Raw genomic sequence first — 14,299 nt, 5'->3', positions numbered from 1 at the left:
TAAAAGCCATACATTGAGGAACTTTTTTATTTAGTACCTTGGTGCTGATGGCGGCATCTGGTCCATCACTTTGAGGTTTTTAGCTGAGAGCTCAACTCTTGCCCCCTGGTGGCAGGCAGAGAAAATATGAGATTTCAGAGCCATATTCCCTTATTTAGTCATTTTCAGCAGTAAAAGTTAAGTATCCTTTTAAAAACAAAAATTTAAGACATTTAAAAGCAACATACAGAAATAAAAAGTAGTTTGGAATAAGCATTATTGAAATGCTGTCAAAAAATAATCATATATACAGGGGAGCATTATCTTTAACGTGGATTTTAAGTTACACTTAAGGCTAACTGGAGTTCTCCTGTCATCTTATTCCATTTGCGTGCAGCATAACAGCTAAATGCTGATGTGTTTGCCTTGACCTCTGGGCTGCACTAATTGACGCGGGTCTGCTGACCTCAGAATATGTAGCATATTTTAAAATAAAGCTGACTGGGAGCCAGTGTAAAGTCTTTAGGATTGAAGTAATAGGTTGTGATATCTTTTGTTCAGCTCAGAAGCTGAGCTGCAGCATTCTGAATGAGCTGTAGCTGTTTTGATACTCTTCTGAAGGAGACCATTACAATTATCAAGTCTACTGGAGTGAGAAAAGCATCGGTATGCTTCTCCTGGTCTTTGTAGAGCATGCAATCCTTTAAGGCATTTATTTTATTTTCAAAGAAATCAAGTAGGACAGTTCTAAACTCTTATTTCCTTCAATGTCAATATCTCACTGGGTTACCTGTTTGCGCATGATGTCCATGGTCTGCATGATGCATCGCGGCAAGAGACCGTGGTTCCTCGCAAGGATCATTGCCTGTTCCAGTGTCACACTTAGAGTGCTTCTGCATTGAGCACAGAGAAATCAGATGTGAGTTCATAGTTCTCCCTCACGGAATGACATCACTGTTCTGCATTAGTGAGACTGACCTCTGCATGCCCGTGGCACACATGGTGATGTGACAAGCTCCAAGGCGATTGCACAGCTCGGAGGACACGCACAGTACGCTGACACCCGAAGGGTGGCCGTGAGCACCGGGGCGCACGTTGACGTAGGACTGCATCAGTCGACAAAGGTCGTCCAGCGTGTTGAGGGGTCGCAGTAGCTGTGGGACGGAAGAAAGGGTCAACTCCTGGCAGGCTGACAGGCAACCAGGTAGGCTGAACTGTGCCCATGCCAATCATATTTGGAAGGACTTGATTGATCCAATTTGTATGTGGACAACGATTGAGATTGTCAGGTGCCAGAAGATTTTAAAGACATGTACACAATCAAACGTAAGATTCTTCGCAAGAACTATACGTTCATTGTGGTAGTTTTGGTTTGCATTTGCTACAAAACTCGACTCCATTATACTGAAATCTGGTTTCTATTTTCTACAGTGTACATTTACCATCCTTATATGTCAAATATCGCTGGTGTCGGGCGAAATCGCCTTACTCCCCCCCCCAAAAAAAAAACAGTATTCAAGTGATTCCAAAAAACTGCAGGTTTGTTCAACATTGCATCTTCAACGAGAGCAAGTCATTTTCAACACTTAAGATTACGGAGTAATTTGTAAAAAATGACCAGCTTGACACTTTGAATTCAATCACATCTCTCGAACAAGATGCTACAAGCTAGCCCAGCACTATGCACTGGAATACTTTAATATAGTAACAGGAAACTAAATGCACACTACCGTCAGTTTGGGGCTCGAAAATGTAGTCAGTGCTGAGATAAACAGTAAATGGAAGTGATAGGGGATGCTAAAGTGTTGATGTTAGTCGGAGTTAATGGAAGATTTCTTGACAAGCTAATGGGGGTTTTCCAGTGAGCGAACGGGACAGACACCAGTTCATCTTACTTTGCCAATGCTCGGTCGAAGATCTCTAACTTCAAGGCCCAGTATCTGTGCTTGCATTTATATATTCAGTCACAACATTGCATACAGCTGAACTTAAGTTGCAGGACTAGCATAACACTTGATATTAGAAAGCAGCAAAAGCAAAGGAAAAATGCAGAATACTGAGAATAAGTGAATATTTACCTGATCAATCTTCATTGCTGTGGTGTTTGAGTCTGTGGGGAGATTTGACTTCTCCAAATAGAAGGCCCTATTGTGACAGAAGGCGTTTTTGTGTCAAATTCTAACATTTTTCTTTCAAAAGAACACTAATTTGGTCTATTTAATACATCATAATGGAATTATTATTAACACAACAGTCCTGCACTAAAATGATCGAAGATGCAGCAGACAAATTCTATTAATGTAGGTAAACAATCAAGAATGAATATCAGTCACTGTGTATTTGTATTGGCGCAACGTTCCAGACATCTGGGAAGTAGGAAATTTAAGACTCATGGTTAATAAAATGACATCGGAAAGCCACCTGCAGTCATTCCACAAAGACAAACAGATGACAAAAGTCTTTCAGAATCATTTTAAAGTGTATTTTGTCGTATGTATCACGATTTAGTGGTGTAAGGAAATTGGGGTGTAGTATTAATCACTATATTCTTTTCATTTTTAAATATATCTATAGATCCTAAAATGGTTTAAGACAACTTTAGGATAAGCCCAGGAGCAACACCACCAAAGTGAATTATCTTAACGGCGAGCATCCTGAGCACCTGAGTCTGCGGTAGTAGGCCTTGACCTTCTCCAAGGAGACAGCATTGGTCCGCTGCTGGAACTCCTCCATGGCGATGTAGTCCTGCTGGGATACGCCCTCTGGGCGCTCCAGTGCTGCAGAAGAGGGCAAGCAAGAGTCAGATCATCACTGTTTATGTTTCCAGTAGACTTGTGGTCTTAACTCCCTTCGATAAACAAATCTGAAACCCTTTGCCCATGCATACATCCATCACATATATCACTATTTTTTTATTCATTTTATGCCTTTACAACTTTGCTAATCAGAATACCTTGTTTAGTCGTCCGGGTGTTTAGAACGTTTATTGTAAAGAAGCTTTTTAACACGACTTCCCCTTTAATAGTATGTGGATGAATAAAAAATGCAATTCAAACACTTGATATCCACTCACTTGCATATGTATATGTTGTTTTACAACAAAGCCGTGATGCAAACCAAAATGTACAACTTTGAATTCTGGTAATGAATCATCTCAATCCACATGATAACATATAGTTATTTTTTATCAAATTGTAAAATGTCTATGTTTAAAAGTTAAGATTACAACGTTAAAAATTATTTCATGAGTTACTACCCTCAATCAAATCACAAGACACTCTTCTTTTCCATCTGTAGAAAACATTTTTCCACTAGAGGGCGATATACAGCTTCATATTGCACACATTTAACAAACATATGAGCAGCATATGAGTGCTTTGGTTGGATAAGTGTTCCAACTAGCCATTGTCTGTGGAAAATTAATGACTTTTTGGCGCTTAGCTCCATGATGCATGAGGTGAAGTATTCACATTGAGCTGAAACAGAGCACTTGTGAAGGGAAGGGAGAAAGTAAAGGTGGGTATGCAAATGGATTCAGACAATTAATAATAGCACTTCAGTGTGCAATGAGGGCAGCGGAGACCCCCAGTGATGTATGAAGTCTGACATTTAAAGCTTGTCTTTTCACTGATGTTTCCTGAACAACACTGAGATATTTATTTCATTAACAAAGCATTCAGATGCTTATGGATGATTTTTTTACATCTGTCTGGTCAGGTGTTGTTTAACGTCAGTTTGGATAGATGTGTACACTTTGGCAGCTGATAACTAAGACTGCTTACACAGAACGACAATACTGTATATGTAGAAGGGACATTGTTTGAGTGAGCAGTTATACAGAGCAATCCATTTCCAAAAACAGATTGGCCCTTTGGCTCCTGCATACCTCTGGTGAAGAGAATGGTGTGAAGTTTGAGGTTGCCGCCGTTTTGCAGCCGACTGGGCAGCTCATTGAAGTGCCAGCTATCCAGGTAGAGCGTCACCTTCAGGGCCTGTCGGTTCCCCTCCACCTGGTAGCACACCGGTGAGTCTGCAGCACACACAATGAGCCATTATCAAGACAGCCAAATTTGACATGTGGGAGACAATTAACATACAAATACAATGGGAGAAAAGTAGTGATTGACTTTTTTTTTTTTGAGAAATGTTCAGTGCTGTGAGAGACAGAGAAATATTACTTGGCACTTGCATGGTTTTAATACTTAAAAACAAGAGCAAACCTAAAAGATATTAGTTGCACTGGAGTATAAAAAGAAGAATATAGTTTGCCTCTTCTCCATAAATCACATCTATGCTTCTCCTAATTTTATTACAGTAAACACTGGCGCGACATATCTGTTGGCATCTGTGAAAGCAGTAATGGGATTTTTACAATTACAACACACCACTCAGAAAAAATGAAATGATGACATTTAAAGAGTTTCCTTTTGGGTCAGCATTTTCCTTAAAAAGCTTTCAAGCTGTAAGCCTGTGAAATTGGCTGAGATGCACCTGGCAGACACTATGTGGTGATTGCACTCTTTACAATGCCAATAATCCTGGGCTGTTGGATCAATAATGTCCAAGGAACATTGCCACTACTTATCATTCAACTGCACTGTAATACAACTTCAGTAAAACATTTAAAAAAAACTCATTTACATCATGTAGACAGACATGGAAAGGTGCAGAATTTGCACAATTCTTGTGACCATTTCCATACATAATGGAACTTTATTCCAATTCTGTTGACTCAAACAGCTGCTCATCACCAGCAGCCTGGTTTGACTGGGCTGGACTGAACTGACTGAATACGCCTTTGTAGCTTACTTGCAACTAGACATTCATCCTCCAGTTGCTTGAAGAACACTGTGACTTTGTCCAAATCAGACAGAGCCGCCTTGGTGTCTTCTAGCATGGTCCGCTCTTCTTTCTGCAGGCGGGGTGGAGATGAGGCAGGTAGAGAAAACGCAAAAGCAAGACAGTTTTGATACAAAACAAGCACCAAAATATTCAAACAAACCTCTTAATCAATTCCTTCCAGGTGGCCCAATGCCTTAGTTCATATCATGTAGTGTAAGTGTGTCCAAATCCGGTCCTCGAGGGCCACTATCCCATATTTGAGATATTTCCCTCCTCCAACACATCTGATTCAACTCATCAAGCTCTGCAGAAGTCTAATATGATCCTGATATAGTGGCCCTCGAGGACCGGATTTGGACAGCCATGCATGAGAGCCGTCGCATTAATGTGTTGCTTGTCCTCACCACATGCGGCGCTAGCGTAGACTGCAAGTGCACCAGCACGCCAATGGCAGATATTTGTTCCAGCCATTTGCGGCTAGTTTCCTTGCTGTCCTCCTGGTACTCGCCGGCGTTGTTGAAGCGGCATCGTAATGCGGCCAGTAGCTGCTCAGCCAGTGTGCATACGGCAGCCGTGGCGGCCTGGCAAAAGATGACATCGCGCCGGAGCTGCAGAGCTGTGTCTGGTGAAGGAAAAAATGAATAAAAAATGAAGGTAATTGCCTCCAACCATACACAGACCAGCCACAATATACATACAATATAATATACATCTGCACAATCTAGATTACAGATTCAATACTAGCTTTGCAGTCAAAGGTCTGCCTATAATAATTCAGTGGTTTGATTCACACTGTCAGATTATATGCAATACATGAGACAGTCAAAATATGAAAAACTCCAATAGTCCAACACATTAAAAACAAAAATGTGTTGCAGTACCTGTGCATTTAAGCAGGGCCAAGAGAAGTTGGTTCTTTCCATCTGAAAAAATAAGAAAGGAAAAGAATATGTAGTGATAATTGTGAGTATGCGCAATACAAAACTATACATGCTGTTAATATTATGGCTGCACTGAACATAGTCATGCTGTGATATAATGCAGCGGCGGGTGAACAAACCATCGACAAATTTCTGCAGGTTCTCCACCAGAGTTTTAATAGAGCTGGGAAGGTTCCAAGGGTCCTCCTGGATATTTTTGTGGATGACACCACGGTAACGAACCGTCCAGTCTTCTGTCTGGTGAAATTCTGTCCAGATAAAGCCAGCCATAAATGAGTGTGTGTACAGTATCAGTGGCTGCGAACATGATTTCAGACAGTCTCACACGTACATGTGAACATACACACATAAACAAATATGAACCTGGTTGGCTGTGGTCAGAGTAAAAATGTTTGGTCTCTTCACAAGCCTTGGTCATGACACTCCCTTTGAGGAGACAGTTGATGGAGTCAACCTGCGTGCAATACACACAAAAACTCAAAATAAGCACCCGCACAGGAAAGCAGACATGTTTGTAGTATTAACTCAAAACGGAAAGTTTTTTTTTTTTTGGGGGGGGGTTATGCAACACTCCCATGTCCCTACCAAGTCACACGGAAGTGACCAATCAACAAGAGCATTTGTCCATCTGGGATAAGTGCCCGAGTGGAAACGTGCCAAATGTACAAGTATATTATCATCTATTTAAAAATATGATAGTATTTCAAATTTTCAATTTTGTACATTTTATTTGTAGTCAGTGATTTTTATTCCACCCAAAAAATCACACGTACCACCAGCGTTACTTCTGCCAAATATTGAGAATCACTTGAGTACTGCACAAAAGTACACTTGAGCACATACTGTACAAACAGCACATTTATTCCAAAGTGAACCTACCTGGTTGAAAAGGTGCTCAAGACAGCCATGCAGCTTGTCCTGTTTGTCTGAGGGGATCCTCATGTCCCAAGGCAGCTCATCCCCTAGCAAGCAGACCACATGTGTCACACACGTAATTCTTTTTTTCCCCAACACTAATATATATTGATTTCTGCAATGAGTGGCAAGTATTCATTTCATGTTTTGTTAGCATTATCTCCTATGAAGCAGGATCTCTGCAGCAAACTTACTCTACTTTAAATAAGGATACATTTTACAAAACTGATCAGACTTCTTGAAAATTACAGTGATCATACTCACATTGTCAATTATTTGTGCTTTGAGCCCTTTCGGATGTATAGTCCCGATTGGTCCATGCATTTTATAGAGCAAAATTAGATGATTTGGATAAGGTCAGCAGCCACCATGGCTTTAACAAAATCGCTAGGCTCCAAGCGGATAGAAATTGGCAGCGATGGGAATATGACGCTTCACATTTGCTTCATGAACCAGTTGTATTTTGGACTTCTCTAGAAGTCACTTTTGGGGGTTGAAGTCAGTGTCAGTTGTCTATCACTCCATTGTTGAACAGAGAAATAAAAAATATTCAACAAGTGGTCCACGAAGCTAATTTGAAGCATTTCAAATTGGTGTACCCCTCACATCATATAGACCTGTTCAATTATTCAATATAGCAGAATTAAAGTGTGATATTGGCTGCATGTTATAGCGCCTCAGCATCATACTTGAATACTTCTGATAATTAAATAAAACAAATAAGTGGTATTTTTATTAGTATTTTACATTTGCACAAAGAAAAACTGCATCCATTTTTTGTGCAGATATGTTTGTTTGTGTTAGTTGCAGTGACACATTTTTCCTTGCGTCGGCTCTCGCTTTGGAGCGGGATTATTTTACAATGTGGCGAGATGCCCGGCAGAAAAAATAAATAAAAAGAAAGGACTGAAAGTGTGTGAGAGCAGATAAAAAGAGGGAGAGTGTGTCATTTTGGATGAATACCTAATGACACCAAAAATTGTCCCCTTACTACATTTTCTCTTCAACTTTTTGTTACCTGATCCCATTTCATCACTCCCCAGGTAAGAGCTGTTACTCCTCACACTCGTGTAGGACAGAACGGAATCTCGGTTGCTGTTGCATTCACTGATGAAAAAGCACATAAAAACAACAACAAAGTTAAAATGCGACAGATACTAGCTAAAGGTGGCATTCCACTCTGAGGAGGTTTGCCAGGATTTATCTTAGAATTATGCTGTCAAATAAGTTTCGAATAGTAAATGTCTTTTCTGTGATAGGGTTAGCTTTCAGAAGAAGTTTTCAAAGTAGCGTAGCAGTGTACGCTATTATTACTTAAATGTGGAAAACAGAGTCAAACTAGAATACAGTAAACGTGCAGACCTGGTACTTTTTGAGGTATTTATAGGCCTATGTTGACATGATTCAACAGGATTCGCAGGATCTTACGATTTACGAGGCTTAAATTATACAGCAATTTTAATTGTGCGTACTTGAGTGGCTCAGAGGTGTTGCAAATGATTCACAGAGTGCAATCAAATGATGGATGGCCCAGCAGTAAGTCCACCGTGCAACCATACGACAAGACTGCTTTTGTCATCATCCTGAATAGCACAGTAGGGGAGCAATGGACAGTCTTCACCTGCACGAGTGTTTGTGTTTTTTCATGTGTATGTGTGCGTGTCTGCTCGGTGAGTTGGGCAGGATGGCAGCAATTAAGCGGACAGTGTTAACATGGCAATCTGTCGCCAGTTTGGCTCAGGTTCACTATTTGCTTTTTAGTCACTGGCGCACTCATGCAAGCAAGCAATGCAGCTAATCTAATGAGTGTGTTTGTGAATGCTGCAGTGAATATAATATGATATATCCTATAATAAGTCATATGATATTCCAAATAATAATTGAATGAATTATTCACAATGTTATGGAATGCTATATGAGTACTGTTTACCATTTACTAAACATATGTACAGAAATAGAGATGCAAGTCATTTAAAGTCAAGACTATATTGGACAGCTGTGTATTTTGTAATTACATTACATGCCAGCGCACTAGGTGATGATGTCAGTACATAATTTCAGTTCAATTCAAAACCCAGGAGACCCAAAAAAAACCCACTAATTAAAGAACAAGAAGCAACGAGGGATCAACAACATGCCTCAAACTCACTACTCCTCTTTTCAGAGGAATTAGGATTCACACAAGAGATTTACAGCCTATTGCACCGCAGTTTCCAACAGAAGCTCCTCGGTCATGATATTTGCATACAATTACTGCAGTGACATTCATTATTACCCATCTGTGAGCGTAGACCAGTTTCATCTTGTTTCTCTCTTTTCAAATAGTACAGCTCTCGACACTGCGCAAGACTGATGATTAATAAACATATTCCCCAGTGCATCCTCCTATCGTAATCTTGAAGTTATTGTCAAACTCGTGAGCAAACAAACAAAGCCTGGCCCTGGCCTACATTTTCCATCACATCCTATTGCGATGAGGTAGTTCCACACATTGTGGCTGAGCCTTAATGAGAGACCGGGCCAGAAGGCCGCACCCCAAGCGCTTGGCTCTATTATAGACCGTCCCACCGCACCAACAACCAATAAGTGCATCTTTGTGGGTGGTGGAGGGCAGGCCTCAGTGAGGCACACACACATTACACACACATCATGAGTGAGCTCACAATAAGCAAATTACATAACAGAATCAGACCAAAACATTTTGAAGTCATTTTTAGCCCCGCAATCTTAAATTAAGATGCCAACATCTGGAATGAATTGTCAGGCTCCAAAGGGGGGAAATGAGCTGCATTATAGCTTTGTGAAGTCAGTAAACCAGTTTAAACACTTGCTCATGCTTAATCCAGGTGTGAGACAAGGGTTTCCTGTGTCTCCACTTGACAACACTAAGAACTTGTTTATCCAATAATAGAAAAACTTTGCAGAATGAGTAAAGATATCTCAAGTGTAGTTGGCATTAGAAGCTATTCGTAAATCTCAGGACATGATTCAGTCACCTGTAGGAGTCTCTGTAGCTCATTGTGTCATGACCCGAGTCCTCATGGTCCTCCTTGTTGACATTGAAGCAAACCCTCTTGATGCCACCTTGCTCTACTTTGTCCTGGTCGCAGCTGTCTTCAGAGGGGCCCAAAGAAGGGGGCTGCCCGGTCTCATAGATGGGAGCTTCTCCCCCACCTGTCTGGATCTGTGTGGGCTCGGTGATGGATGACAACAGACTAGAGAAATCAAAGAAATAAACAAAAGTCAGTAAAGAAAAAGAACCTGATGAACAGAGTCATTTTAGAGTGCTAATCATGTACTCTGCATTATGTCACAAGACAAAGACTCCCTCACTATCAAACATTCCACTCGATGTTGCATGTTACACCCCTTCCTCGGTACAGACTCACAAAGCACGTATTTCTCTCTTCTATTCATGCGCTGACCTGGCCCATAAACATTTTGGGCCTGAAGAATGTTCCTTTTTTAAATACTCGGCTTTAAACAAAGCAAAGCGCATAGCCCAAAAAAAAAAAGGCCAAATGATGACGTGGGCTTGACAACTCTCGACTCTTTCCACAGAGTTTTCTAAATATCATTGTGGAGGCGAGACGCGCATAAACGTCTAGGCCAATGTTTTGATAAGATAAGTCATGATATCCTGTTGAGCGAAAGACAAGAGAACAATCAACCGATGCCAACTTACACATCTATCTGAGCCACATATTGCTTCATTTCTCTAACAGCAACATCCAGGCGGCTGTACAAGTGAAGGTAGGCGTCCTGCGTCTCTGTGTCCTCCTGCTTGAGCAAAAAGCTCAAGCCGCCTTCGCCGTAACCTCGGCTGTCTGTCAAACCTTCGCCCCCATTCATAGACTCCTCTCCGTCCTCCCCTTCCAGGCCCGAAGAGTTCCAAGAAGGAGCTCCCATGCTTGTCACACAGTGCTGGGTGTGTGACATCGGGTTCAGTTGAGCTGAAAAGAAAAAGAAGAGCAGAGTAGAATGCAGTAGCTTGGAGTTTGGGTAGACTCAAATACAATCGAGAGACGATTCACGATAACAGAGTGCAGATGTGTATAGAACGGAATCAAGAATTGCAGAGGGCAGAGTAGAAAACACTTGGGCTGTGGTGGGTGAAAAACAGACTTGACTGTCTGACATTGATATCTACAACAGATGTTTGAATGTTATGAAGTAACACTTTTGTCTGCTTTCCGTTTAGGGACGAGCTTATTGAGATGCACTTCCGCGGCTGACAAGCTGAGTTAGATTAAATGTTTACTTTAGTTAAAAGATAAAACAAGCTGCAGTAACCTGAGAAATCCCACTTTGGACCCACAGTGAGTATTATTAGCAACGTTGACATAAAGCAGTGCCCAGTACTCTATTTTAAAAAGCTCCATTATTTAGATGAAAGAGAACATCTGCTCAATGCAACTGCAAGGCAGATGTCTGACGAAGTGCAAGAACTGACAGGACGATGCAACTGCAAGAGATGTCGTCTAGACAGCTGCACTGCATTTACATTTCTCATGAGAGTGGATGAAGTTATTTGACTATTTCAGAGTCAAAAAGGAACTCTACTACAAACAAAGACGAATTGTATAAATCCTGCATTGCTTTGTCGAATTATTGTGCCAAGACTTTTTTTTTTTTTCCATATACAAGCAAAGTCTGTTTTTCTCTGCCCTTTGACCTTTGCTGTAGCGCCATCACATTCCTGCGTTGGCAAATGACACCAGTCACTTTTCATTTTCAGGTCAGTAGCAAGAACGTGGCCAAGGGCTAGTGGGGTCCAAACGGCGAACCGCTCTTCAAATTTACTATGGGAACTGCCGTAGCAAACTAATGGCATTCCATTCCCTGCTCTGTGGGATTTAAATGGCCATAAAGGTCAATTAGACAGAGTGATTGCTGAGTTGCTGTTAAGTCGGTCGGCTATTACTACTCATACCGTCACAGACTGACCTCAAAGGATTCAAAGGAATATGAGAGTATTGCATTGTTCTGAAAACACAGTGTACAATTATTTATCAAGAAATATGGTACTACCTTGATCCGGGTCAAGACCATACAGAGAGTTCTTCCGTCCAAAGCGAATACTAAAAGTCCTGCCAGCAGAGGTAGCACTTTTGGGGTAGGAAACCTGCATCTGGTTGACTTGGAAGTTGGTCGGAACAAAGTCCATGCAGCTCAGCGGGTGGGCTCGAATGTTAGCTTGCCTGAAGGTGGGCCAGGCCATGTTTCGCAGTTCCAAAGAAAACTTGGGAGAAAACGTGGGAAACAACAATTAAGAATTGATGAAGTACATACGATTCTTGATTATCACTGTAGCAGAAAAGGGCAATGGCAATCAGTCCTATAACATTTAATATGAGTACAGTGCCATGAAAATGTATTTATAAAGTACCACAACAGTAGTGAAGAACAACATACAGTGCCATGAAAATGTATTATGAAAATGTATTTATTTTCAAAATGACAAAATGTATGCAGTTTCCCTTGTCTCGATTAACGTTAGCAATGACTCCACAATATGGGAGAAAATGGGCAGAGTTTCAAGGCAAACAACTACTGACCAAAATTACTCTGGGGCTGCTTTGCTACTAGTGGAGCTGGATGACTTGCTGTGATTCATAGAAACATGAATTCTGTTCGTTACTAAAAAGAAATTCTCAGCCAGAATCTTCGGTCATCAATTCGTGACCACAAGCTAAAGCGCACTTGGGTTCTGCAGCAGGACAACGATCCAAAACAAACCAGCAACTCAACTTCTGAATGGCTTAAAAAAAAAGATTTTGGAGTGGCCTAGTCAAAGTCTGGCCTTGAATGTGACTGAATGCTATGCATTGCATATTGCATTTATGCAATTCTGCAAGAAAGGGTGGGCCAAAATGTCTCCACAACGATCTGAAAGAGCTCATATTTACTAAAACAAGACCAGGAGGCTTCCATACCTGCCGGTAGCGGTTGATGCGCCATCGGATACTCTCCAGCTTGGTATCACAGATCTGCCTGAACTCATACTGTGGCATGGTGACCACTTTGTCATTCTGCGAGATGAGCTGGCTGCAGTTACTCACAAACTGCCTGTCGTCACTAGAGAATGCCTCAAGAATCTGCGTGAAGAGACAGTCGAGAAAGCGTTTAAGAAATATACTACGTGGCATGTGACACGCACACACACGCACGCACACACACAAATTCTGCCTAGCTGGAACCTAGCAAATCCCTAAAACTAATTAATCAGCAAAGTATAACCACCTTAGCAGTGAGGCTAAAGCAGCCTTTGGGCTCCATTATCTTCTCTAAAACATGGCTCTTGATCCCAGCGGTGCTGACGTATTCATAGAGGACTCCATGCTCCAGGTGGACATTATCCACAGTCAAGTTGATCAGCGGTGTGTCGTCAGAGAGAGAAAGGCTTCCCAGTCTGTAATCTGGGGGCCATAGGAAAATACATATGAAAGAAAAACATGAATACCTAGTCTGTGTCATTCAGCAAAGCATCAGCACATCTAACATAGCGTCAAAGGATTTTAATCGTCCCCGGGTATATTTATAAAAAGAATAACGAGAACAATTTAGAAAAAGAGGGTGGGGGGGTGCACATTATCGGTCACCTGTTCCGTTGGTGCCATTTTCCTCACTGTGGTCAGAGCCATTTTCTATCGGGTAAGGCGTGAACGGGCTCTCTTCCTTGTCAGTTGAAACTGGCTGGCCTTGAAGATCTTCCACGTCCTCAAAAGCACGGTACAACCACTGCCACTGAGGATCCAGAGATGAATATTAAATGCTACATCAGTTAATAGAATTTGCAACAATAAATTGGTAACTTATTGTGTATTGTAATAATAAATTATCAAATGTGTCCGAAGTTATATTCAGAATTCCAGTAGTTAAAGCAAGACAGTGTATAAGCGAAGGGGCTTTGGAAAGAGCAATGCCTAAAAGAAAGCAAAACACTACAGTGCACATCCCACTCTGTTTAAAGCTCTGTGAAAAACTGCTTGGCACCACTAACTTCCTGTTACCCAGACGTGAGGGTTAGAGATTGGATGTTGGCTGAGTATAATAAATACTGACCTTCTGAACTCAAACAGGACTTAGCAAAGTACAAAATTAAACTAAGACATTATTGGCAAAAGTGATTGACAAACCTACATTTCAGTTATTTTGGGAGATTACCTTTCTGCACAAATTTAGATGGAAAAACACCATGTGGCCCAGAGCTGAAGCCAAAACAGTGGTGGGAATGTGAATGTTTTTTGCAGACTACAAATAGTAATAGGGTATCCGCATGTTTGATTTGTACGTGCGTGTCGTCTCACCACATGGGGAAGCTCGAGGTTTGTCTGCTGTGCGCTGAAGTGCTCCAGAACCTCTTGGTAGTCGCTGCGGTTGACGTTATTGCCGTTGACTTTCAAGATGACCTGACCAGGCTGAAGCCCTGCCCCCGCTGCCTCCCAGCCTGCATAGGGTCAAAGGTGAGATCAGTTAGTGCCAGAGAGACAGCAATGCATTGTTTAAATTAATAAATTGTCCACGTGTAATGGATGATGTCACTGGAGGTCAGGAAAATCTTGCAAAACTTCAGCTCAGTGAGCAGGATTAATTCTAGAATTTAAGTGTACCCCACAAGA

At 41.4% G+C, this 14,299-nt stretch overlaps 1 protein-coding gene across 2 annotated transcripts in view; it reads right to left on the bottom strand.

Annotated features, from left to right (window-relative positions):
- Window positions 1-14,299, bottom strand: part of prex1 (phosphatidylinositol-3,4,5-trisphosphate-dependent Rac exchange factor 1) — a 62,580-nt gene that overhangs the window by 1,709 nt on the left and 46,572 nt on the right. The window contains exons 20-39 of one of the 2 annotated variants that reach the window (XM_049755594.2): window positions 13,988-14,127; window positions 13,280-13,424; window positions 12,921-13,096; window positions 12,614-12,775; window positions 11,709-11,919; window positions 10,363-10,630; window positions 9,674-9,892; window positions 7,696-7,784; window positions 6,642-6,724; window positions 6,126-6,216; window positions 5,882-6,010; window positions 5,703-5,744; window positions 5,226-5,443; window positions 4,789-4,891; window positions 3,866-4,009; window positions 2,642-2,756; window positions 2,058-2,124; window positions 958-1,133; window positions 770-872; window positions 38-105 (exon numbers count right to left, since the gene is read on the bottom strand). In XM_049755594.2, the coding sequence (XP_049611551.1) occupies window positions 38-105; window positions 770-872; window positions 958-1,133; window positions 2,058-2,124; window positions 2,642-2,756; window positions 3,866-4,009; window positions 4,789-4,891; window positions 5,226-5,443; window positions 5,703-5,744; window positions 5,882-6,010; window positions 6,126-6,216; window positions 6,642-6,724; window positions 7,696-7,784; window positions 9,674-9,892; window positions 10,363-10,630; window positions 11,709-11,919; window positions 12,614-12,775; window positions 12,921-13,096; window positions 13,280-13,424; window positions 13,988-14,127 (2,749 nt within the window). Of the gene's footprint in view, window positions 1-37; window positions 106-769; window positions 873-957; window positions 1,134-1,344; window positions 1,920-2,057; window positions 2,125-2,641; window positions 2,757-3,865; window positions 4,010-4,788; window positions 4,892-5,225; window positions 5,444-5,702; window positions 5,745-5,881; window positions 6,011-6,125; window positions 6,217-6,641; window positions 6,725-7,695; window positions 7,785-9,673; window positions 9,893-10,362; window positions 10,631-11,708; window positions 11,920-12,613; window positions 12,776-12,920; window positions 13,097-13,279; window positions 13,425-13,987; window positions 14,128-14,299 lie in introns of those variants that run through there. The other variant, XM_049755595.2, reaches the window with a different exon arrangement.

Source organism: Syngnathus scovelli, chromosome 2 (genome assembly GCF_024217435.2).
Source record: "Syngnathus scovelli strain Florida chromosome 2, RoL_Ssco_1.2, whole genome shotgun sequence".
Lineage (NCBI taxonomy): Eukaryota > Metazoa > Chordata > Actinopteri > Syngnathiformes > Syngnathidae > Syngnathus > Syngnathus scovelli.
Note: the sequence above shows the minus strand (reverse complement) of the source record. Positions and strands in the feature narration are given on the sequence as shown.